The sequence below is a fragment of the Nansenia antarctica genome, assembly GCF_963989245.1.
Source record: "Nansenia antarctica genome assembly, chromosome: 19".
Lineage (NCBI taxonomy): Eukaryota > Metazoa > Chordata > Actinopteri > Argentiniformes > Microstomatidae > Nansenia > Nansenia antarctica.
Genome location: NC_137692.1, coordinates 10,944,278 through 10,968,554, shown reverse-complemented (window position 1 = coordinate 10,968,554; position 24,277 = coordinate 10,944,278). Strand labels below are relative to the sequence as shown.

The following is a 24,277-nucleotide window of genomic DNA, read 5'->3' as shown; positions in this document are numbered from 1 at the left end:
ATACAAACAGCGCTAAAAATACCAAACGTAAAGTCCAACGCGCTTCAGCCACTAAGGTTTTGGTGCTCAGTAGTAGCAATATAATAGCGAAACTATTAACTTGACTGAACAAATTGGCAAGCAACGTTAGCTACACAGAATTCAGTAATTTCAGATAATGCGTTCGCCATGGTTGATAAAATAAAAAAAAAGAGTCAGGGTCACTGTACGAGTCTGAGAGAACAAAAGATACAGAGACTTCGGTTGCAGTGACAACACAGAGTGTCAGAGTTTTAATAGAGGTTTATTTTTAGCAAACTAGCATAACAACAATCAAAACGATAGGTACTGGAGTTAGACTCTATGAGTGGAACGGAGCCCCATAGGCTATACTGTAGTCAACACATCCACCTGAAACCCCCATACGTCACAACTAAGACTCAGCCTTAAAGCCCAATGCACATGGCGCGCGATTTTGTCGCACCGCGAATTCGATTCCATCGTATTGAATGAGACAATGCACACGGCGTGCGATGCGATATTGTCGCATGACAACATTCGATTCTCCATTCACACCCACACACTTCGGTGGTGTGAATTGAGAATCGAATGTTGTCGTGCGACAAAATCGCACGCTGTGTGCATTGGCCTTAAGTTCAGAGACTAACCGTAAAACCGTCCAACCCCACTGTACGGCAGTAAACACAATTAATCACAATTTGATCAAGATCATGATAAGAATAACAATAAGAATATCAATTTCTCTGTAGTACATGTCGTATATTAATATTCTGAGCTCCACATCACAAATGTGGCTTTAAATTGATAAACATCTGGTTCAAGAAATGGCTTACAAAACATACAGAACTATCCAGAAGGATACTGTATACAGTAAATATAGAATCTAGGAAATATATAGCAAATCACTGCTTGTATAACATTTCATACATCTTTAAAGAAATTGCTTGAAGACAATTTGTTTCATTGTGTAATAGCCCTCTTTGAGATAAGCATTTGACACATGAATATCAGTGTATCAAATCATCATTAGATCATTTTGTCAGAACAGTGAAATCTTGCTCCTAATCGCACAGGTGCAATTACATTGCTTTTCTTGGACATGGTGCTTGTACAGCGGAGGCACACAATATGTTTTGCTCATTTTCTCTCAACCAGACCTGGGTTTAAATAGCATTTGTTTCTAAGAAAAGAAATACTTTTTTAACCCAGGTCTACCAGTGACAAAAACACAAATCAGATTTTATTTTTTTTAAAGAAGAAAACTTGGTAGAATCCATAAGTATGAAAACTAACTCCAGTGGCAACCACTCCGGTCAGAGTTTTGTCATTGGTATGTGCAGGCTGTTCCAGGGCCCCATCCAGAGCTCCCCTTCGTCTGACAGTGTGTGTTCACTGTGGGATAGCTCCAACGTCTCTTTCCCCCCGTCCTGGTTGTCCACGGATGTCTCTTGCTCATCAGCACAACAGTGTCCAATGGTATTATACCTATCATTCAAGGCCTTGGCAATATTGGATTTTGAACCAATGATGTCAAGGCCTGTGATGCTGGGTCCCAGGGACCCACTGGATGAACTGGTGTTAAGGTTGATGTCAACGGCAGAGGAAACGCATGGACCCGGATGCATTCCATTTGCTTTTCCTGGTTCCCCGACGTTGTTAAGAGGAAGCCTTTCCTCGTGAGTCACAGCCAGCTTGTCCAGCTTTTTAAAGTGTTTACTTAGCCGGCAAGGGGACCCCGCTTTGAGGTTGTTAGGGTGCTGGCCAGGCCTCCGGGTCCGGACGATGGTCCCATTCTGTGAAAGGTAGACGTTCCCGTTGATGTTGCTGTGGCTGTTGACATTGGATTGCCGGTTCCTCTGGGGCTCCGTGGCGCTATCCTCCCCTGTTGAGCTGGTCTCGTACTCCCGATCCACCACCAACCTGATCCTCTTCTTTGTCCCAAGCTGAGGTCGATAGATGGAGAGAAAAAGATTAGGTCAATGTACAGTATAGGACATACAGTACATAACATAAAAACAAACTCATGGTAAAAGTGTTATTCCAGTGCAGTTTTGCGCATTGCTGCCATCTCTGGCCATACTGAACATTTGAGTAGAGTTACGTTTTATAATAGCAGCAAAAACTGGCAAGTGCGCTAAAATCGCTAAAAACTATTTTTATCACCTGGACCTTCTTTATCATGTGATCTCATTCCTTGATCACTATCAATTTATCATGGTGCTATTTTAAAGCTCAAAACTACATACTGTACCTTTAAGCACAAGGAAAACTAAAGAAGAACTAAATTCTGTAACAATGATTATAACACTGCAAACCAGCAATCGGTGGTAAACTTGTATGTAGAGAGAGACACATAACAAGTGATATCATTGCAACATGAAAAATTCCACAGACACACCAGAAAAGGGTAAAAAGCAATACTATAAATAGAAACAAACAAAGATACAGAATACAGAAAATAGAGAACACAGAAGACAGAATAGAGAAAATACTGAAAAATACAAAGATAGTACAGCCTGGTTAAAACCAACACAGCAAAGATAGTTAAAAATGCAAGGCCTAGGAAACAATGCATAATTCAGTCAGTTTTCATGCAAGGAAAATGTTCTTTAACTATAACTTATGGATACATTATTCCTTCATTACAATAAAAATAAAGATAAAGAGTACAGAATAGAAAACTCGTAAACGGAAAAAAGCACATAGTATTCTGTTCACTCCCATGCGAGTAGCAATTCCACCCAATCTTACTTCACTTCACAGCTGTCTCCCTCTCCCTTTAGAAGGCGGTTCCATCGGACTCCGAGTCAGAGTCACCAGCATCTGCGTTTGTCACAGAGCCGCTGGCCAAAGACGTCTTCCCAGATGTGATGGCGTCCTCATCCACCTCTGTGATGGGAGAGAGTCCTCCGAATGTCTCTTCAGAGCTCTCTGACATGGAGTCATATGGGGTGCCAGCGTAGGGGCCTCCACCTCCTCCTGACACACTAGACCTCATTGATGTCGCTCCGTCACTGAGGTGACTCTCTGATTCTTTGCTCTCGTCGCCTGTGCCACCACCCTCCTCCTTCTCCTCTTCCTCCTGCTCCTCCTTGGAGGATTCTCCCTCAACATCCTCCACTTCGCTTTCCTCGTCGATGGTGTCCTCTGACAGGATGGACTTCCGGGAGGAGCGACGGGAGGCACCGGCGGATCTGGAGCTGGTGGAGCTCATCTCACTGCTCAGTGAGCTCTGGTCCGTGAGCTGACTGGACCCCCGATCCTCCAACCCCGACCCACTGGCCTCGGATCCAGAGAGCTGGCTCTGACTACCACTGCCGCTGTCCATTGAACCCTCCGACCCCGTCCCTGTCCCTGACTCAACTTCACTGCCCGCCTCACTGCCTGGGCTGGACTTGGTGCTGAGTGACGGCTTCATAGAGGAGCCTGCGCTTTGTGATGATCTCAGGGATGAGGCTGAGCCAGACCCAGAGGCAGCACTGCTAGCAACACTACCACTACCACTACCACTACCACTTCTACTTCCACTACCACTTCCACTTCCACTACCACTTCCACTTCCACTTCCACTGCCACTGCCACCGCTGACACTGCCACCTGATGAGCTACTCTTAATGCTTCCACCTGACCTCTCAGATGAGCTTTTACCAGTCCCAGAGGCAGTGGATCCACTTTCTTTAGACTCTGACCCTTCCTCAGAATCTTTCTCACTCCCAGAGCCCTTTTCTGTGCTTGATTCTTTTTCAGTTCCAGACTCTCTTTCAGTCCCCGACTCTTTCTCTGAATCGGATTCTTTTTCTGAATCGGATTCTTTTTCTGTATCTGATTCTTTCTCTGAATCAGAGTCTTTTTCTGTTTGTGATTCTTCCTCTGTCCCAGATGTTTTCTCTTCTGAGCCCGACTCTTTCTCTGTGCTCGATTCTTTCTCTGAGCCCGACTTTTTCTCTGAACCCGACTCTTTCTCTGAACCCGACTCTTTCTCTGAGCCTGACTCTTTCTCTGAGCCTGACTCTTTCTCTGAGCCTGACTCTTTCTCCGAGCCTGACTCTTTCTCCGAACCCGACTCTTTCTCTGAACCCGACTCTTTCTCTGAACCCGACTCTTTCTCCGAGCCTGACTCTTTTTCTGAGCCCGACGCTTTCTCCGAATCAGATTCCTTTTCTGAACCTGATTCCTTTGCAGTGCCCGATTCCTTCTCTGATTCATCTCCTTCAGACTTTGATTTGGTCTCCTCATCGGAATCCTCTGGATGTTCGTCTGGCTCCTCCTCTGAGTCCACAGTGCTTTCATTAGCATCATCTCTGTCCAAATCCACCTTCAAATAATCCTTGTCAACACTGCTTCTCTCTGAGGCTTCATCAGAACCTTTCTCCTTTCCGCTACCGCTTCCACTTGCCTCTGGTTCGCTCTCCTCCGTCACACTTATAGAAACTTTAGACTTCCGTTCTTCCTCACTAGCCGCCTGAGAAGCCTCCTCGTCTCTCTCACTTCCTGAGCCGCGGCTCAGTGACTTTTTCCGAAGCTGAAGCTTGTTGCCCAGGTTGATGCGCTTCAGCACCTTGCTCAGGCGACTCCTGGCTGAGGATTTACTATCGATCGGTCCGCTAGTAGACGGTCCCCCTGTCAGATCCTCCTGGCTGTCGATGCGGCGGGCCGACATCAGCTTGGCGTAGTCCTTGTCCTTTTTCCCCGCGAACATCTTGAACATCTTGGCCTTCTTCCAGGGTGACGGGCCTGCAGAGGCCGGTTGTCCTCCAGTCTTACTGGCCGCCAACAATTTACTCAGCTTGATGACTGACTTCATCTTCTTAGCAGCCTTGGACGGCTCGGAGGGCTCAACCTGGTCCTCTGCTGGCTCAGCCTGCTCGATTTCATCCTCTGGTGGCTGGTCTCTGAAGCCCACCCTCTTGGCACCTCTACCACCTCTACCACGCCCACGCCCACGCCCTCTGCCTCGGCCCTGCGAAAGTTACATCACTTTTGTATTGAGTTACATTTTCAGCTAAGCGTTTTGGAGTTTCTCCTTGATATGAATAGAACATGATGATGTGTTATTCTGTTATTACAGTTATGTACAGTATCAGATAGTTTGCTCTTGACATTAAGTTACCTGTATTCCTAAGTAATAACACTGATATTACTTTACAAATGTTGTATTACCATATTGTTACATGGTAATTTGGTAATTGCATAGCACATAGAGTTGAGCATTCTGTGTTACTATACAAGTGGAATAAGGAGTGGTTTGTTATTTTGTTATTGTTATTAAGTGGAAAATGTTTATCCATATAATGTCTTTATTCCATATAATAATAAAACAAACTGCTCCATATTCCACTTGTGTAATAACACAACCAATCTTTTGACCACTTTGTCGCAAGTATAAAAGAAATAACACTTAAGTTATATGACACATTAACAATGTGTCCGTGCTATACAGGTGCTAAGTGTGAATGAACATTCCTTCTCTACAATCTTCTTAAAATGATCTCACCCTCTTTGTAGTATCATCTGTGCTTATATGATTGATTCATACTGTACCTCATAACCATAGTCGTCCTCCGCAATCACCTCTCCATACTCGTCATATATGGGTGAGATCAGCTTCCTACGACTGCCATACTGAGGAAGGTCATATCTGAGAGACAAAACACAACCAAATGTTACGTCCCATGTCCTGTATTTTTGTGTTTTGTTGTGTTCCTTTCTGTGTCTCCTCGTTTCACTAACCCGATGCAGGTATCCACCCACGATTGGCCTGACAACACGTCCGTCATCGTTAGTGCACATGTACCGGACCAATTGGCAGCTCATCCGCCTGTTTAAAAAGACCTCCTGTCCTGTTCGAGAGCCATTGTTTTTGTTGTATTTGTATTTCTTTAAAAAGAAAACTGGATGCCACCCTTTTCCTATGTATCTTATAGCTGGGGTGGTTAGGTAGTCTATGTATGTTAGAGGGGTGGTTAGGTAGTCTATGTATCTTAGCTGGGGTGGTTAGGTAGTCTATGTATGTTAGAGGGGTGGTTAGGTAGTCTATGTATCTTATAGCTGGGGTGGTTAGGTAGTCTATGTATGTTAGAGGGGTGGTTAGGTAGTCTATGTATCTTAGCTGGGGTGGTTAGGTAGTCTATGTATCTTAGCTGGGGTGGTTAGGTAGTCTATGTACTGTATGTTAGAGGGGTGGTTAGGTAGTCTATGTATCTTATAGCTGGGGTGGTTAGGTAGTCTATGTATGTTAGAGGGGTGGTTAGGTAGTCTATGTATCTTAGCTGGGGTGGTTAGGTAGTCTATGTATCTTAGCTGGGGTGGTTAGGTAGTCAGGGCTTTCGGTCGTTTATTATTTTGCCACCGTTCAGCGTCCCCTTGGTTTCCATGTGGCGTTTTCTTTGAACATTTTAAAATAGAAAGCAAATATAAATTCTTTTTCTTTTAAACCTCAACATTTGAGCTTTTTAAATCACAATACTGTTTTTTACTATTATTTTTAAATGACTGGACTTTTTAAATAGGCACTACATTTTATAAACACTGTTATGTCTGTTTGTTTTTATTGTATGTATTTAATGTATGTGACCTATGTGTGTTTTTAATGTGGAAACTGTATTCTTGAGCTGCACTTCTGCCTGTCAAAGGAGAATTTCTGCCACTGTGTGACAGACAATAAAGCAATCTTGAATCTTTGTTGTAATTTAAGAAATGCGTTAATTTTAGTTCTGCCTTTGCAGTGTTTTCTGTTTGAGACCGCACCCATATCCCGCAGCCTCGCTGCAGTATGTTAGGCTCTGGTTTCCTAGACCACAGGGTCGTAACACAAACCAAAATGTTTGTTATAAATAAAGGGCTAGCTGTACAAGGAGTATTCCACCTGAAGGTAATGGGTTATACCATAAGAATAGACATCATGATCAATGATGGATATTGCACAACTGAAACTGTAACAACATATAAGATAGCAGCAGACCCTGCAAATTGTTGTATTATGCTACTGCATCTGTGATAGAGAATTTGGAGTAAAAGCTAAACTCTGTCCACATTAGAGCTTTGAAGGATGGATTATAACATGACGATTTGCATTAGCCTGGATAATCTGCAAATGTGGGACCTACATCCATCAGCATTATGGCACCATCTGTGTCTGACCTGATATTTGCGGTCACTATTTCTGACACACTTGGCATGGATGGCAAATTCCCTCTCCGTTACACTGCTGCACGTCTGGAGACCCTGAACTACTGACACCTTGTGAATACCTGCGGTCACTCCTCAGAGCTAGTGATCGGTGGATTAAGAGCTTAACTGCTATTACATTAGCGCCCCAGCTCTTTAAATAGAAACGGATCAAAGGCAGTCTGGTTTATTGTGATAGCTACTTCAGCAGCAGTAGCGGCTGAGTCTTGGGCAGGGGGTCAGACAGAGTCTACCCACCTTGTCAAAACACAGTTAAAAAAATATATCCGGAAGCGGCAATGGGGCGTTTTCCTCCAGATATTCCCCCCATAACCATAAATGGGGTGAGATTGACAGACACAGGGTAGACCTACAGACAGGTTGTAGATTGACAGATAGGGGGTAGACCACTCACCTAATGGGCCAAGTTGAACTCATGATATACTAAACTATGATATTATGAAGTACCCTAGGACCATAGGGCTATAAGGTACCAGTCACCTAATTATGGCCTGATATACATAGGCTATTATGCTATGATGATAATATACACTAAGCGTAAATACGAAAATGCATTGTGGATTAATCTTCCGCAGTTAATGACCATGTTGTATAGTTTATGTCAAGCATTTTTATAATGTAGTGATAATAATGTGCTTACACTATATTCTGCAAGCCTAGCATAGTATGCCACCCCCATCTGACTGAATCAGGTAAAGCGGTCATGAGAAGACCAGTTCAGGCTAAATAATAGATCATATTTGGTAGGAGTGTAAAGGAAAACACCTGAGGATTTAATTGGACAGAGGCTAATGTATTACACATAACACATTATTATGAATGTTCCTGGGGGGAGGGTAAACTGGGGAGGGTAATCTGTAAATTAATAATAGATTAGTCTAAATGGCGTTATTTCTTATTTGATTAAATTAACCAATGGAGATCAATTCCCTAGATTAGAGACAGGCTGAGGTATGACGGGAGGGAAGTGGGTGGCCTGCGACTGACTTACCCCTGATCGTAATTATAGTAGTCCTGGTTGTAGTAGTCCTGGCCTGGGTCGATGCCTGACTCCATGGAGCGCTGCTGCTTTTCAAAAAGGCACACAGAGGACTAAAATCAGCATAGGGAAGCAAAAGTGAGCAACAGAAAGGCAACACAGCAAGTAGGAGAATGATCCCTGTGCATTGCGAGTACAGCAGCAGTAAGGTTCTACCTCGGGTCTCAGAAGAGCTGGCCTCAGCAGTTGCTGTTGCTGCCATAGATGAGTAGAGAGAGAGGAGGAGGAGGAGGAGGAGGAGGAGGAGGAGGAGGAGGAGGAGAGACAGAGACAGAAGGCAGAGTTCATAGATCATATTTAAGGTATAGAAGCAGCAGGAGGAGAAGGAGCTATTTTATGGATTTGTTTTTTTAAATGGATAATTGTTGTTACACCTTAACACCTTATAGTTTCGCTCATGGGCTACTTTCAGAGTAAGGAACCATGGCTATGGCTAACGTGTAAAAAAGTGAACTATGCCTTTAACGCCATAGAGAAAGAAAAACAAAAGGGTTACTGGGAGGTAGAGCAAGAAATGATATATTAAATGTAAATATGGAGGTAAAATAAGATGAAGATAAAAACAAAGACTGAGAAGCGGAGAGGGGGCGAAAGGTAGACTAAGACTATAAGGATATATACAGAAAATACATATAGCTTATATGAGAACATATACAGATACAGCAATGTTTTTGAAGGCCCCAGGAGTTGATGAGGAAAGAGAGGGCACACTTGTATTTTTAGCAAGATGATATCACATAGGAGACCAGGGCAATTGTAACATGTTTTACAATTAACTCTATTACTCAGAAACCACTCAACCTAGACCAGACATTGTTTTCAGAAATGCATATATGTCTATTAATCATTCATAAATGTGTAGGTCTCTAAAGAGGACTCTTGGATGACATTGACTTTAATCAATCAGTCCAGGGGCAATTGTAAAACCATAAAAAAAAAAAAAAAAATAAGCCCACTGAACTCAATATAGACACTCAATGGTAACAATATTTTGATCCATGGTGAATCCTCGTAAAAATAAAAAATAAACGTCATTCTCTTCACTCACAAAATTCCATCTTAACTACAGCTCATGAGCAGGTAGTCTAAATATCAGTAGCCTAACACTCGATCAGTAGTTAAAAATAACCTGATGCCCAGCTACAGACTGATTTGTGTGATTCACAATGGTCGCAAATGTAGTGGTCGTGCCCATGACTTCCCCAATACTGTGTTACATTTGCTCCCAATCCTAGCAGCCATGTCAAACCATATGTGCTAGACAGCTCGTGGCATTAGACTTATGGGCCGGTTTCAGAGACAAGGCTTAAGCCTAGTCCTGGACTAAATCACACTTTCAATGTAAAATCTCCATTGAAGATGTTTTTTAGTCTAGGATTAGGCTTAAGCCTTGTATTTTTGGTCAAAATTGAGTTTTTTACATAATCAGATTTTTTGTTAGTAATTAATCAAATACAAAGGTTCCATCTCACAAAACATAATGGAATGGAAAAACTTTGCCGCTCAATATCTCTGAACTACCCTAAACGGAGATAGAACCTTATCATTCTAAGCTCACGAGCTGGCAACAATTCTGACACATTTTAGACAATTCAGAACTGTAATGTTAGGATTCATTGATATTAAACCTACATCAGAAGAAAAGTAATGTAGATTAAAATAAATAAAAATAAATGTACACCTCAACAAGTATTTTTCCCAATAAAACCTGCACATAGTGAGATATTTGACAGATTTCTTTCAGACAGTAAACCCAACTGAATGAAATGTTTCAGCTCTCTAACTTGTGTCACAAGATGGAGGAAGCAGGCAGGACACTTGTTCAAGTGAATATAGGTTAAATATGGGTCAGGATTTAAACGATGCAGTTTGTGTCAAAAGCTGTCAAGCATGGAGTCAGTGTATCTTTGGCTAAGCTCCTCATGGGGCTTTTCCACCATCAACAAAGGGAAACTGTCCCAAAAGCTTATCTGTTACTTGGTAGCTGTGAGTGATTTCAGACTAACAGTTTCCTAACCAAATGCAAACAGTAATGTATAAGGAATAGGCAAACTGGATATCTCATCCAAATCTCATTCAGTATCCATCAAGAGAGAGGTAGATAAGACTGCTGGGGGATAAACAGCCGTGAGTTTCTCTGAGCATGAAAACAATAAACTTGACACAATGCTTGAGAAATAATATTATATAAATACATAACAAATACAAATTCCTACCTGTCTCCCATATCCTCCTCGCCTGTGAGCCAGGGGAAAAAAGAGAAACATTGTGCAAATAATGAGTGCAATGACATCAGACTTCCAAATGCTTTTAAGAGAAAGTATTAAACAAATAAGTCCAAATGCATTTATGTGAGAATGTCTTCTGCTGATCTGCAAGCAATTTCAATTGTACTTACTGTGCAGTTTTGTGTGTCAAGCCATACATTAGGCCTACATTGTTTTCATTTTCACAATAATGCATACAGCAATATTGTTATCTACTTGATGTTTTTTTTCACATCCATTATGACAATAGCGTTAGACCAGATCCAATTAGGTGAATAGAATACAGCCATTAGAGAGGTGGGGGAAACAGAAATAGAAAATAAAATCAAACTAAGCATTTACATTGGCATCTAAGTATCTCCCTTTAAGATAGCAATTCCATATAGCATTTCAGGGAAACACTAAATCTCTGAACACATTGTTGATAATGCAATGTAAGTCAAGTAACTTAATTTTGTTCCAAGTTGATCTTCATTCCACTTAGACAGTGGTTGTCATACAGTAAGTGGGGCTTCTGTAATACTGCATGTATTACTCAGGTTAACTTCTTCTTTCATTAACATGAATTTACACAATCAAGTTTAGGGAATACTCAAATGAACTCCCCATAAGACAACACCAACACATAGCAATGCAACACAAGAGCCTTCCTAAGGAAACACTAATCCAGACAAGTCATTTGTACAACAACTCCTCTTCATGGAGCAGCCCAGAGTTCCGGGTTCAGCAGCATGCAACTGTAGTCTGTCTGGAGTCTGTGAACAATGAGGACTCTCACACTGACATTATGGCTAAACAATGATGTGAGCTTCCACTGGAGAACTGTAAATGTGTTATTACAGGGACCAGGGACGGGCCGTACTTTAGCCATACAGCCATACGGCCACACCACCTCCCTTTACGCCCGGGTGGCTGGGTGGGTGGGTGGGTGGGTGGGTGGCTGGGTGGGTGGGTGGCTGGGTGGCTGGGTGGCTGGGTGGCTGGGTGGCTGGGTGGCTGGGTGGCTGGGTGGGTGGGTGTGAGACTGATAAATGACCCGCTGTGCTGGAGAAGTCTCAAGAAAATACCAAGAGTAATGGGGCAGATGACAGCTATACCATAGGCAAGTGTGTGTGTGTGTGTGTGTGTATGTGTGTGTGTACGTGTGCATTCGCGCGTGCATGTGTCCATGTCACATGACGTGTGGGAGGATGAGAGATGGGGATGCAGAATCAGAAGTGTCATCCGATCCGAGGTAACTCATCGAGTACTCATCCACAACGTAACCAAGATGTCTGAATTTCTACACTCATCGATACACGCAGCAGTCAATTCACTAGGAGTTATGATTTATTATGTAAGAAGGGTACTGTTTGTGTTGGGATACAAACATTATCCTCCGTTAAATATGTTTCTACTAAACTGTTTAATCGAACTTAATCTGTGAGGCATTTTGGGCCAAAATTTACTTTTTAACTCTTTTTAACTGTCGCCTTGCGGACACCATCTGCATGTTCACAAATCCAGTTTGAGAGGCTGTTTGTGTTACTTTTCCGTACACAAATGTGACACGGTCTGGTCAATTGGTCCGCAAGTCGGCAGCTGATTTAATGTTCAGACCTTTCTTTGGAAAAATGTAAATACATTTCAGCATTGTTGAAAAAATCAAAGACACACTCACTAGTCAACTAACACAGCTTGTTTTGTGAGCCTGCTAACAATGTAAAGTAGTGTTCTAGTTAACTAGGTAGCAGTGGGGATTACTCACCGAATCCATTGCGTTGTTGCAGTATTTTGGCATGACTAATGAGTTTGTGTTGTGATTCTCAACAACGTTGAAACGTAGTTCCGTGTTTCAAAATAAGTCCGAACATTTTGATTGGTTGCTGACTTGGGGCCCAAACGACCAGACTGTGTTACAAATGGATCCCATTTCCTGCCTGACAATGAATGGGATGACATTTGACATTTCTGAGGCAGTTTGTGAATCTTGGAGGAAAGCAGCATCCTCCAAGGTGGACATAATGACACGCGGAGGGACAGAAAGAGAAAGCAGCGAGAGAAACAGAAAAGCAGAAGAGGTAGATTTGAGAAGAAGTGTGTTGTTACACACTGAACACTTCATGGAACACCGAAGCCTTTACTTTATTTCCTGCTAGAATATTCTATGTCTGAGGTCATCTACCTTTCGCCTAAAGAGTAGAAACACAGACATCATCTGAAAAAAAGACCCTGTTATCCTACAAGAAACATAGACTAGGAGGGGGACAGACCCACTAGTTGCCCTCTAGGTGACAGAGAGCTGGTAGTCCCATCCACCAAACTACCTGGCGTTAAACAGGGAAGAGACTTGGGGGTGTGCTAATTTGGTCTAAATCAGACCTAACCCACTCCATTAAGTTAATCAAAACAGGAGCATTTTTACATCTGGTTAGAAATGAATAACAACATTATTTCAACAGGCAAAAATGTCCTCCTGTGTGCTACCTATCCTCCGACTAGAACCCAAAATGTTTTGATACGTCTGTGGTGACCTAAATACCAGAACTGGACAAGAACCTGACAATCTCAGCAGACAGGGGGACAATCACATACTTGGAGGTGACTTTGGGGGAAATTGAAACATACAAAATAAAAAATTGCAAAAGAGCAAGAGCTACCTATCCAAAACGGAGATACAGTATATGGATAAACCACTTCTCTAACTTTTTTTCAGTCACATAACAAAAGAAACAAGAACACAAACATATACTGTACATGAACAATTACACATCTTAGAATCAGCTAACCAACAGAACCCACTGGATTCTCCAATTACATTGTAATAAACTGCAGGAAAAAACACAAACCCTTCTGGGCCTTCACAAAGGCCTGTGGTGTTGATGGTATTCTAAGCAAAAAGCTAATGAAGTTCAAATTGGCCATACTAAAACTTTTGAACACTATCTTCAGCTTTGGCATCATCCACAATATTTGGAACCAAGGTCTGATCACCCCAATCCACAAAGGTGGTGACAAATTTGACACATAATAACTACTATAATCAGGGTTCCCACACCTTCTAAAACATCACATTCAAGCACTTTTCAAGGACTTTCAAGTTCAAGGACCCAACACGGCATAGTTGGAGACAGATCTAGATGAGAATTTATCTAATTGGAACTATCCGCTCACAGACAACAATAAATATATATATATATATATTTATTTATAATAAAGAATATAGAATTTATCTAATTGGAACTATCCTCTCACAGACAACATATTTTTTTTAAATATATATATATATATATATATATATATATATATATTTATAAATATATATATAAATATCAATATTTTTTTTAGAGAGAGAGAGAGAGAGAGAGAGAGAGAGGGGAATTCAAGCACTTTCAATGACCCATGTCTATTTTAAAAAACTTTCAAGGCCTTGATTTTTTCCTCTCAAATTCACAAACTTTCAAGGATTTCAAGGACCCGTGGGAACCCTGTATAATGTTTGCGTGTGTAACGTTTACTGTTACTTTTGTATTGTGTATTCACTTGCTTTGGCAATGTAAACATACGTTTCCCATACCAATAAGGCTCCTTAGAATTTAATTCAATTGATGTCAAATGCTAGGAGAAGAGGTGGTGGTTGACAGCCCTACAGGTAGCAGGATTGACTCTAATGAACCTGTTCTATAGGTTGCAAACATCATATCACACTGACTGCTTAATAAGTCTGTGAAGATCTATACAGACATGAGTCTGTATACTCCATCTCCTTCTCCATCTCCAACATCAGCCTATTGATGAGTGATACGACAGAATACAATGCAAGTAGAATATTCTATTCACCGCTGCATAACACTAATGGTGTGTCAAGTGATCTCAACAATAATTTGCATGATATTGTATGTAAATAATGTACCGGTACATAGAAAATGTAAGGATGAATTACGTGTGACCTCCATGTTAAATGTAAAAAGTTGTGTAATCTTTTGTGCAAAAACTCATACTGTAAAGTTTCAAGTACATTATGAAATAACCCATGGTAACTACATTAGACCCATGGTAACCCATGGTAACTACATTAGACCACTTGCCTTTAACGAAAGCCAACTGTGTGCTTTAAACAGTATTAGTTTGACATGTGGCATAGACATGGTCAGAGTGCACGAAGAATTATGCAAATAGAATCAAATCAGGAGAAAAAGGAAACTAAGTGGATAGGAGTACAAAGCTTTATACAGTTTGACAATTCACTTATATTCTCAACACATTAGTCATGCGTATGGATGATGGATGATTCTCACACAAATGGGATTATGAACTTGGAATAGGTCAAAACGCTTTTTGTAATAATATAAAACATATACTAAATGGCATCGTATAGATTCTTTCCCTTGTTGTGGTTAGTTTGAAATGAAAAAAATCCCTTTGCAAAAACCCTCAAACAAAATCTTTAAGAAAACACTGCATGATCATGAGACATAAAGACATGGAATAATAAAGACAGGAAAAATAATAAAGAATGACAAAAGAATGATAGAATGACAGTCATCGACGAAAGGAATGCCAGTTAGAATGGAGTAGACTCAGAGGGAAAGTGATTGACGAGATCCTGGACATCAGAGTTTATGTTGGGTACGTTCGGTTGGCTAGCCTCCTCCTTGGCCTCTGAGGCCATGTTTGGTTGGCTACAATCAAGCTCACGAGAGTCTGCGTTTGTCAGTGAGTTTAATAGGACCACAGGAGTAGTGTTGGTCATGTTTGGCTGGTTGCTTTCATCATGGGACTCCGATCCGGGCGGTTTATGAGCGCCTTCTATCACATGTGGTCTCTTGAAATCTCTGGGCAACTTGGGATGACTCTTGTCTATTTGACTGTACATGTTGGCAACGGACTTCTCGAGTTCGGCGAGATTGGGGAGGTTTTTCAGAATCCCCTTCAGCTCCCTCTTCTTCACGCCGTCGTCGGGCGGCGGGGGAGGGGGAAGCGGAGCGGCGCGGGAGGAGACGGGGCGGAGCGAGGACACGGGCGGCAGGAAGGTCGGGACAAACTGAACAGAGCGCGGCCGGTCCCCGGCGGGAGAGGACGGGGACGGGAGCGGCGGGGGAGGAGGCGGAGCGGCACGCTTGGGGACGGTCGGAGTCGCGAGCGGGGGAGATTTATTATTCCGGTCACGCTGGTGAAAGGGTGCAGAGGGGAAAGGAGAGGAGGAGGAAGGAGATGAGAGAGGAGGGGCAGGCGGTAGGGGGGGAGCCGGAGGTGGGGGAGCTTTGGTTCTAGGAGGCGGAGGAGGGGGGGGGTTCTCCGGCGGGTCGGGGATGATCTCCAGGGTGATCCCGCAGGGTTCCGCGGTCATGTAGTTGGAGATGCCGGAGCTGAACTTCCCCAGCGCTGGCGGCGGTGTGGGCTTCTGGGCCGAGGGGGGCGAGTCGTCCTCCCCCTGAGTGATGATGATGTAGGGAGGCACGTCGCTTCCCGCCGACATGGGGCCGTAGGGGCAGTCCAAGAGGGAGAGCAGGGTCTCGTGGCTGAGCTCCAGCGTGTCGACGCTGCCCTGTGCTTCCCTCTGCTTAGTGGCCCTCTCCTGGAAGGCCTGCTGCTCAAACTGCCTGGCCTGCTCCCTGACGGACAGCTTGGTTTCGGCGGCGCTGCGTCTGCTCAGAGAACTGTAAGGACCCTCCAGCCCTTCCCTCAGGCTGGCCTGGAGCAACTCCAGCTCCCACTGGGTGGGATCCAGAAGAGCCTGTTGTCTCCCCAGGGGCTCGTAACCCCCCCCCACCCCTCCGTGGATAAGGGAGGGCATGGGCCAGGCGTAGTTCGGGCCTCCGGAGAGGGACGGGGAGAAGGGGAACCCCCTCTGAGACGCGTCCGACCCCATGTAGGCCTCGGGGCTGCTGAGGGGTCCGTCGTCCTCGTCGTGGTAGAGGGGGTTGGTGGTGGTGAGCGGGCGGCGGTCCGACAGGAAGGTCACGTTGCTTTCTGACTTGGGCAGGTTACCGTGCAGGGCTCCGTTGCCGTGGGCTGCGAGGGCGCGACAGGCGAAGGTGCTAAGTAGCCTCTGACGGTTGCCATCATCGATGACAGACTTTTTAGCCCTGCGCCGTTAAAAGATAGAGGTGAAGAAGAAAAAAAATACTTGAAACAAAGGTGAAGGAAGGAGAAAGGGTGAGGAGAGGGAAGAGGGAAGAGGTGTATAAAAGAGGAAGGTGCTAAAAAGAGGGAGATGACTATGAGCTATTCCATTATCCTTCACTCATTTTGACTCTCAGTATAATGGAGTTTAAGATGATGAATTATGTCAAAAGTTCTCTGCAACAGGGTGGAAGAGGTCATGCTTTTGTTTTCAGAAGAGTGAGTTTAAATACAAAATACTGAAAATAAATGTTTGGTAAGAGCTTTTGGTCTGGTGAAGATACCCGGTGAGGAGCCAAAAGTATCAGTTTAAAGCTCCCAAAAGCATTACGTGTGTATAATATATCATATTATATTCAGAATTATCCCAACACATACCCTTGTGCATTAGGCTGATCATAGAAATTATACTCAGAGGCCATGATCTGAAGTGAATGGAAACGAGAACAGTAAACAGGGTTCTCCTTCAGTTGACCCGGTTCAATCCCTCACTATGGGAAACGCACTCTTGTGTACGTTTCACTGAAGACCCCTATTCAATCAACACTTGGTACAGGCCGTAATAACTCTAACTCCCAATAAAGGGATGTGGCAAGGGCAAGGACGCCATTATATCCATTAAACTCTTCACTCATTTTGTTGTAGTGTTACAACATGAATTTCAAATCCATTTAGTTTATTGTTAATAAATATACATATAGTTATAGATACAAAAATCGGAAATGTCTCCTACTTGGGAATATCTTAGGAGTGTCCCTGACCCCATTGGGCCAGAGGCATTCAGTAAGTAAAAGGATGGTTCTCGAGCCGAAAGGCCCATAGGGCAGGAGCCTATCTCCTGTTTCCGTAGCGTGAGGCAGCTTGATGTACAAGTATCCCCTAGACATGACACTGGTATGTCTCAGGGTCTTACCGCCAATCCAACCCTTAATGCTGAGTGTCAAGCAGGGTGGCATCGGGTACCATTTTTATAGTATTTGGTATGACTCGGCCGGGGATCGAACTCACGACCTCCCAATCTCAGGGCGGACACTCTAACCACAAGGCCACTGAGCTGCTACGAGAGGCGTTCAGGTCCTCCCCTATATCGACTCTGTATACGTGGATTCGGAGGCACAGGCAGAAGTGCACACGGCGTTACTGCTGTTACATCCGCTTGACCCAGGTCTCCCAGATGAATCATGCCAAAAACACATTCATTATCAGCCAATCGGTGACTGATCTTCAGTCTTACCATGGACTTGGTCTGGTTCAGAGCTTCCCTCATCCCAGTCAGACACAGGCACTGAAGGGGTGTCAGCAGAGGTGTCTCCTAACTCGTCTACACAGCACCTCTCCCATTCAATTGTGGGGGGGGGGGGCATTAATGAGGATTACAATTCTAAGGGATTGCAGCCCCCTGCTGGGATAGGAAGTGTCCTGGGACCTGTTCAAGGGTGTCTCTGTATCAGAGATACAGTACCAGTCAAAAGTTTGGACACACTTTCCTATTTAATTGAATGGGGAAGTGTGTCCAAACGTTTGACTGGTACTGTTATGTGCTGCTGAAAGCTTGAGGCTTTTCCCTCATAACTTTCAACAGCTCTCTTAGGCGCGTATCGTTAAGTGCTGGTTTTGGAGGCTGTATGTATGATGTAGAAGAAGAAGAATTCTTGCATCAGTACAGGTTACCAGTTGGGACCAGACCACATCCCTTTATTGGGACAGTGATAGGCGGGGTTATGGTTTTTACCGGCCTGTAGCAGGAGTGATTGAATAGAGGTCTTCAGTGAAATCTACACAAGAGTGCGTATGTGTCCCATAGTGAGGGATCTACCTCATCCCCTTCAGAGAACCTAGGTTACATTTGTAACCTTTAGATTAGTTTCATGCTGAGCATCATGATCAAGATCGTGGCTTTTTATAATGGGAGAGGGAGGTAAGGTTGTGGGAGGACATTGTCTATATACATCTACTGAAGCGCCATTACCTCTACGTAAAGGGAGCCTCACGTTTCTACTTTTCTTTCTCTAATCAGGTGAATGCCAAATTGCAGTCAATTGCAGTCAATTGCACATATACCATGAAATGACCTAATTCCTATAAAACAACATGTTATTTCGTTGTTACTAACAATAATTACAATGTACTACACAGGTACAGTATGGGCACATTAATGTAAAGTGTTGGCACATTAAAGCAACCTAGTAACATTCAAACACTGATGCACTGCATATGGTCACTACTGTAATTGCATGTAAACATCTCACTGCTTTCATAAATGTAAAGTTGATGTCAATAATATTATTCATAAATTCATAAATATGATTGAAGCCAGTCGCTAATTCAAAGCAAAGCTGTGTCTGACCTATTGATATGTGTTATGTAACACTCTAAGACCACTGATCCTAGGGTTGAGCATATGGGCTACTTACTGCTTTCTGAATCCATAGATGGGCATAAAAGTGAAGATGAGATGAAAGACAGACAGTCAGATACAGACAGGTGTTAAACAGACAGCACAGATATGGAGTATGACGTTTCAAGGTTCAAATTGATTGATGGATATAGTGAATGAGTGAATATGCACAATAAAGTACAACAGCTTTCATGCGTTGCGTCCTGTTGGTGTGTACATCTCGGTGTGTATATGAGTTAATGTTGGCATGCGCACCGCAGGCTACACTGTAGATACTTACAACATTAGGCCTGTGCATGTACTGTACCTTCATGCAGACCCAACCAGATGTGTGACCAATGCCCAGTCATTCAAAACACCACTTACTCACTAGCTAACTCACTCACTCACTCACACAGCACCTACATTAGGTGAATGGGACAGTGCCATCAAATGGTCTTTTATGGGTTCATTACCCGTTGTTTTCTATCGCAGACTAGACATTAAACCCAGAATAAACTACACTGCTTATTCCTCAGAGGGGCTCTTGTAACACTTCCAAATGAAAAGCATCTGCTCGTTGCTGGGTATTTTGTCAACAGCTGCTGTAAACATTACAGAGCAGAGTATCTTTAACAGCTTTCCGTTAAATATCCATTATTCTAGAACCGTCCATGAGGTTAGCGGAAGGCAGCATCAGTTTAAAAATGCATTCAATCAAAAATGACTGTTGTCCCTCACATTTACCACTAGGGACTGATGGTGCCATTTCAGTTCAATCCGATTCAATCGAAAAGCATTCATATTTCATTGCGCATTTATGATGCTATCTTACATGGAACGGGGGGGACTTTGATTATGTTCATTGCAAAAAAAACATTCAGGACGAGCCAAACTGCTGAGGCATTCGATACGGACAACAATACATGAATATTAAAAAAGTAGTTCACCACAAAAACAATTACCAACAAAGGACGAGGCGGGTGACAATGTCTTTCCATCCCCTAATAAACCCCCCCTGTCTCTAAACCAGAGGCTCTCACCTTCAGACAAGGTGATATTGAAACTGTGTAATGTTGAAACTGGTCTAATTGGAAATGCACACATTGACATAGAGCTTAGGCGTTAGCTGAGCTGTGATACACAGGAGGTTTAGAGAGAGGACAGAGGTAATAGAGAGAGAGGGATAGGGAGAGGTTCAGAGGGAGGACAGAGGTAATAGAGAGAGAGGGACAGGGAGATGTTTAGAGAGAGGACAGAACACACCGCAGGTAGTCTGCTGAACACAGGAGGAGAAGAATGAATCGGTCGTCAGAAATGAACATCAGCTCAACAACGATGGGCTTTAGAGATCAACGTCCCTTCTTAATATCGGAGTGTGGCTATTTTTAAACACGGAATCGATCGGATGACTGAATAAAGGGGTTAGTTGACGGACACAGGAAGACATCCCCTGAATAAGAAAACGTTCAATTCGAATCCCTACAAATAGGCAGTGTTGCCGAGATGATCATGTGTTGAAGTGCATGTAATCTCAAGAAAGTTGATCCATCTAGATGAACTGCATGCAGTATCGTACCTGTTTTGAAAAGAGACAATAGGTTGGGTTAGAGAGGAAAAGATTCTAAGAGGTCAAAGGTTACTCACATGCTGCTGTCCCCCAGCTCTTCGTATTGGTTGGCGGCGGGGGCGGGCGGTCCTGAAGTAGCTCTGCCACCCGGGGGTAGAGCCATCTGAATCCTGGCGGTTTTGGCACACTCTGCCTGTCTCCTACGCATGTTTCAATGAAGTTGCGTCAGTTTGAGTTCATCAACAGAACTACTTGGTTTACATAACAGTTTCGTCAGCTCGTCGCCATCTCATATTAATTATTATTATATTATATATATATTATATTATCTTATCTTTCTAACGCCAATTGTACAGGAGAAGGCAAGATATTGTCATCATGGATCGCTCAGATGTGTGTCATTTTCCCATATACATATTTAAAAGACTATTCAATAACGAATACATGTAAAATAACCAATTTCTGTGTTGACATTCTCAAAACGCATAAGCGGTGAATACAGTATGAACAGTAACTCACTCTTTGAATCTGACCACATGGTTTCCGAGCAGCACAGGAGATGGGAGCAGAGAGAGACGGACATGAGAGAACCTCTGTTAGACAATGAGTTCATTCCTCTGATGTTAATACAACCCAATGACAAACATTATTCATCAATGGACAGCACCTCATTCACATGAAATCGCCTTTTTTGCGCAAGAATAACCGTTATTGATATGTGTAACATAATTCAACTGTTGGCACTTACTAACTGGGCTGTTTCTCCTAATAGACCTTTCTTGCGCACGACTAACCTTTACATCTGTGTCTCAATGTTCATTTCAGAGCTTGGATACCTTCCAGACATTCTCCCCAAATAATCTTTTTTTGGGGGGAGGTAAAAGAAACCTTTATTTGAAATGTATCTCCTTAGCTAATAGCTATCAGACAACGATGGATTCCTTCCCTGATAATTGCCTTGATGGTCATCCAAACCTTTCCCTTGGAATGATCTAACTTCATGACCTTAAACCCCTCGCATATTTCTTCTAAGATGGCCTTTTGGTTAAAGTCTACCTTGCGACGCTAGCTGTTCTGACGGTATTGTATGTGTGTACAGTCTAATATGACTGCGATTGTGTGAGTGTATGTATGAGTGTGTGTGTGTGTGTGTTGTTTGTGTATATTTATTTAGGATAACCACTCTTCCCAGTCTGCTGTGTGTAAACAGTACCCAGACGTTAGTGTGTTTATGTTGCATACTCAGTGGAATCATCTGACACACAGCATGGAGCCGAGCCTCACGCCTTTACAGTTGTCATGGTTTTATAACCTTTACAGTTGTCATGGTTTTATAACCTTTACAGTTGTCATGGTTTTATAACCTTTACAGTTGTCATGGTTTTATAACCTTTACAGATGTCATGGTTTTATAACCTTTACAGATGTCATGGTTTTATAACCTTTACAGTTGTCATGGTTTTATAACCACGCTAAAATAAAATTACCCTAGCAATCAGAAGCAAATAGATGGCATTTGTGTGTGTGTGTGTGTGTGTGTGTGTGTGTGTATGTGTGTGTGTGTGTGTATGTGTATGTGTGTGTGTGTGTGTGTGTGTGTGTGTGTGTGTGTGTATGTGTGTGTGTGTGTGTATGTGTGTGTGTGTGTGTATGTGTGTGTGTGTGTGTGTGTGTGTGTGTGTGTGTGTGTGTATGTGTGTGTGTGTGTGTGTGTGTGTGTATGTGTGTGTGTGAGAGAGTGAGTTGGAGAGGATGGGACCGTGGCACATCACAGTTGACTGTGGATATTTGTCACAAATGAGTGTTAATTCATCTGCTGTCACAGTTCATGAACAAGGAGATTAGCACAACTGTGTACATGGCCAATTAGAGAAGGAGAGAGAGAGAGAGAGAGAGAGAGAGAGAGAGAGAGAGAGAGAGAGAGAGAGAGAGAGAGAGAGAGAGAGAGAGAGACAGAGATATAGAGAAAATGTATGCTGAGCTGAATGCCTGGCACCACATACGGGATCAACAACAACAACAACAACAACCACAACCACAACAACGGTGCACTCACTGTTTGTAGGTGACCATGACGATGAGGATGGCAGGGATGCAGCAGAGGATGATGATGATGGCCAGGGCCAGCAGCGCGCCCTCTGTGTAGCCTACAGCCTGGGCGGCCTTCTTCACGCTGGCCACGATGTCGGAGTCCCGGATCTCCAGGATACGCCCGCCCTGACCCAGGTACGGCTGGAACTCCTTATTGATGTCCAGCAGCTTGCCGTCCAGGAACCTGGCGACATGATCATAACAATATATCGTTTTTATTTAGGCTGCATTGTACATTTCTAGAGCCCAAAGTCACTATACAGTAATACAATACATTTGATTTAAAACAACAAACATTGTATTTACTTTCCACACATAGAGTACAAGTTCATCAAATTAAACACACATGTTAAAATGACAATAAGAAGTTGTACTAGAATGGATCATCAATGTCAAAGCATTACATCATCTTTCTAGATGTATTTTGTATTTGTATATTGAAGCAAACCTAACCTCTAAATGGTAGTTAAACATGACACATTTCATCACATTTTAAAGCACGATACTTTATATTTTCTTTACAGTTTCAAAATAATAAAACAAGGAAAAAGGCTGTGTGCAAAGGTTGTCAGCTAGTACTCCTCCTCGGGCAACTATAGCAGCTTGCAAACGCTTCCTGTAGCCAGCTAAGAGTCTTTCAATTCTTGTTTGGGGAATTTTTCCCCATTCTGTCTGGCAGAACAGCTCTAGCTCAGAAATGTTCTTTGGTCTTCTTGCATGCACGGCATGTTTGAGATCTCTCCACAGATTTTCAATAATATTCAAGTCTGTTGGACTGTGATGGCCATTCCAAAACCTTAATCCGTCTTTCCTGGAGGTACTTCATGGTTGATTTTGAGGTATGCTTCGGGTCATTGTCTTGCTGGAATAACCAACCTCTCTTCAACTTCAATTTCTGGACTGACCTTCGAACATTAGCCTCTAGAATGTCTTGATATTTGGTGGAATCCATTCTTCCTTCCACCCGCACAATATTGCCTGTGCCTCCAGCTGCTACACAACCCCAAAGCATAATGGATCCACCTCCATGCTTAATAGTTGGCAAGGTGTTCTTCTCTACAAATGCTTCAATCTTTTTTCTCCAAACATACCTTCTTTGTGGCCAAAAAGTTTAATTTTGGTTTTGTCAGTCCAAAGCACATTGTTCCAATAGGCTTCAGGTATCTCAAGGTTTTCTTTTGCGTACTTCAGACGCTTATTTTTGTGTTGAGGTCGTAGGAACGGCTTCTTTCTGGCAACTCTGCCATGTAGGTCTTTGTTGTGTATTGTTGTCCTGTGAACAACTAGACTGGTGTCTGCTACTCTTTTTTGCAGTGATGTGTGGGTTCTTCTGAGCATTTCTCACCAGATCTCGGGCCATTCTATCTGAACATTTTCTTGGTCTTCCAGATCTTGCCTTGACTTCATTTATTTTCCATTTTCTGATGATGTTTCTGACAGTGGAAATGGGAAGTTTGAAAACGTTGCAAGAGTTTTCTGTAGCCTTCTCCTTGATGGTGGAAGTGAACTATCTCGATTCTGACATCCTGGGACAACTGTTTAGAGGAACCCATAGTTTTTAACACCAAACACAACAGCCACCGCAGTCGGATACTTTAGAAGGCATGGAGTTACTTCAGAATATATAGTTCAACCCTGGA

General features: G+C 43.0%; 2 protein-coding genes across 2 annotated transcripts in view; both read right to left on the bottom strand.

Moving 5' to 3' along the window:
* Window positions 1-1,313: 1,313 nt before the first annotated feature.
* The window catches only part of LOC308174167 (protocadherin-15-like), a gene marked incomplete at both ends in the record, with an annotated part of 188,179 nt that continues 165,215 nt past the window's right edge, over window positions 1,314-24,277 (bottom strand). The window contains 7 exons of the mRNA XM_080549237.1: window positions 1,314-1,943; window positions 5,542-5,638; window positions 8,180-8,253; window positions 8,384-8,422; window positions 10,447-10,465; window positions 20,624-20,746; window positions 22,603-22,821. Of these exons, the coding sequence (XP_080405363.1) occupies window positions 1,314-1,943; window positions 5,542-5,638; window positions 8,180-8,253; window positions 8,384-8,422; window positions 10,447-10,465; window positions 20,624-20,746; window positions 22,603-22,821 (1,201 nt within the window). The remainder of the gene's footprint in view (window positions 1,944-5,541; window positions 5,639-8,179; window positions 8,254-8,383; window positions 8,423-10,446; window positions 10,466-20,623; window positions 20,747-22,602; window positions 22,822-24,277) is intronic.
* LOC308174222 (protocadherin-15-like) lies at window positions 15,038-17,365 on the bottom strand (the record flags this gene model as incomplete). Its single annotated transcript, XM_080549304.1, has 2 exons — window positions 15,038-16,562; window positions 17,361-17,365. 2 exons carry the CDS (start codon window positions 17,363-17,365, stop codon window positions 15,038-15,040), a joined length of 1,530 nt encoding a protein of 509 aa, XP_080405430.1.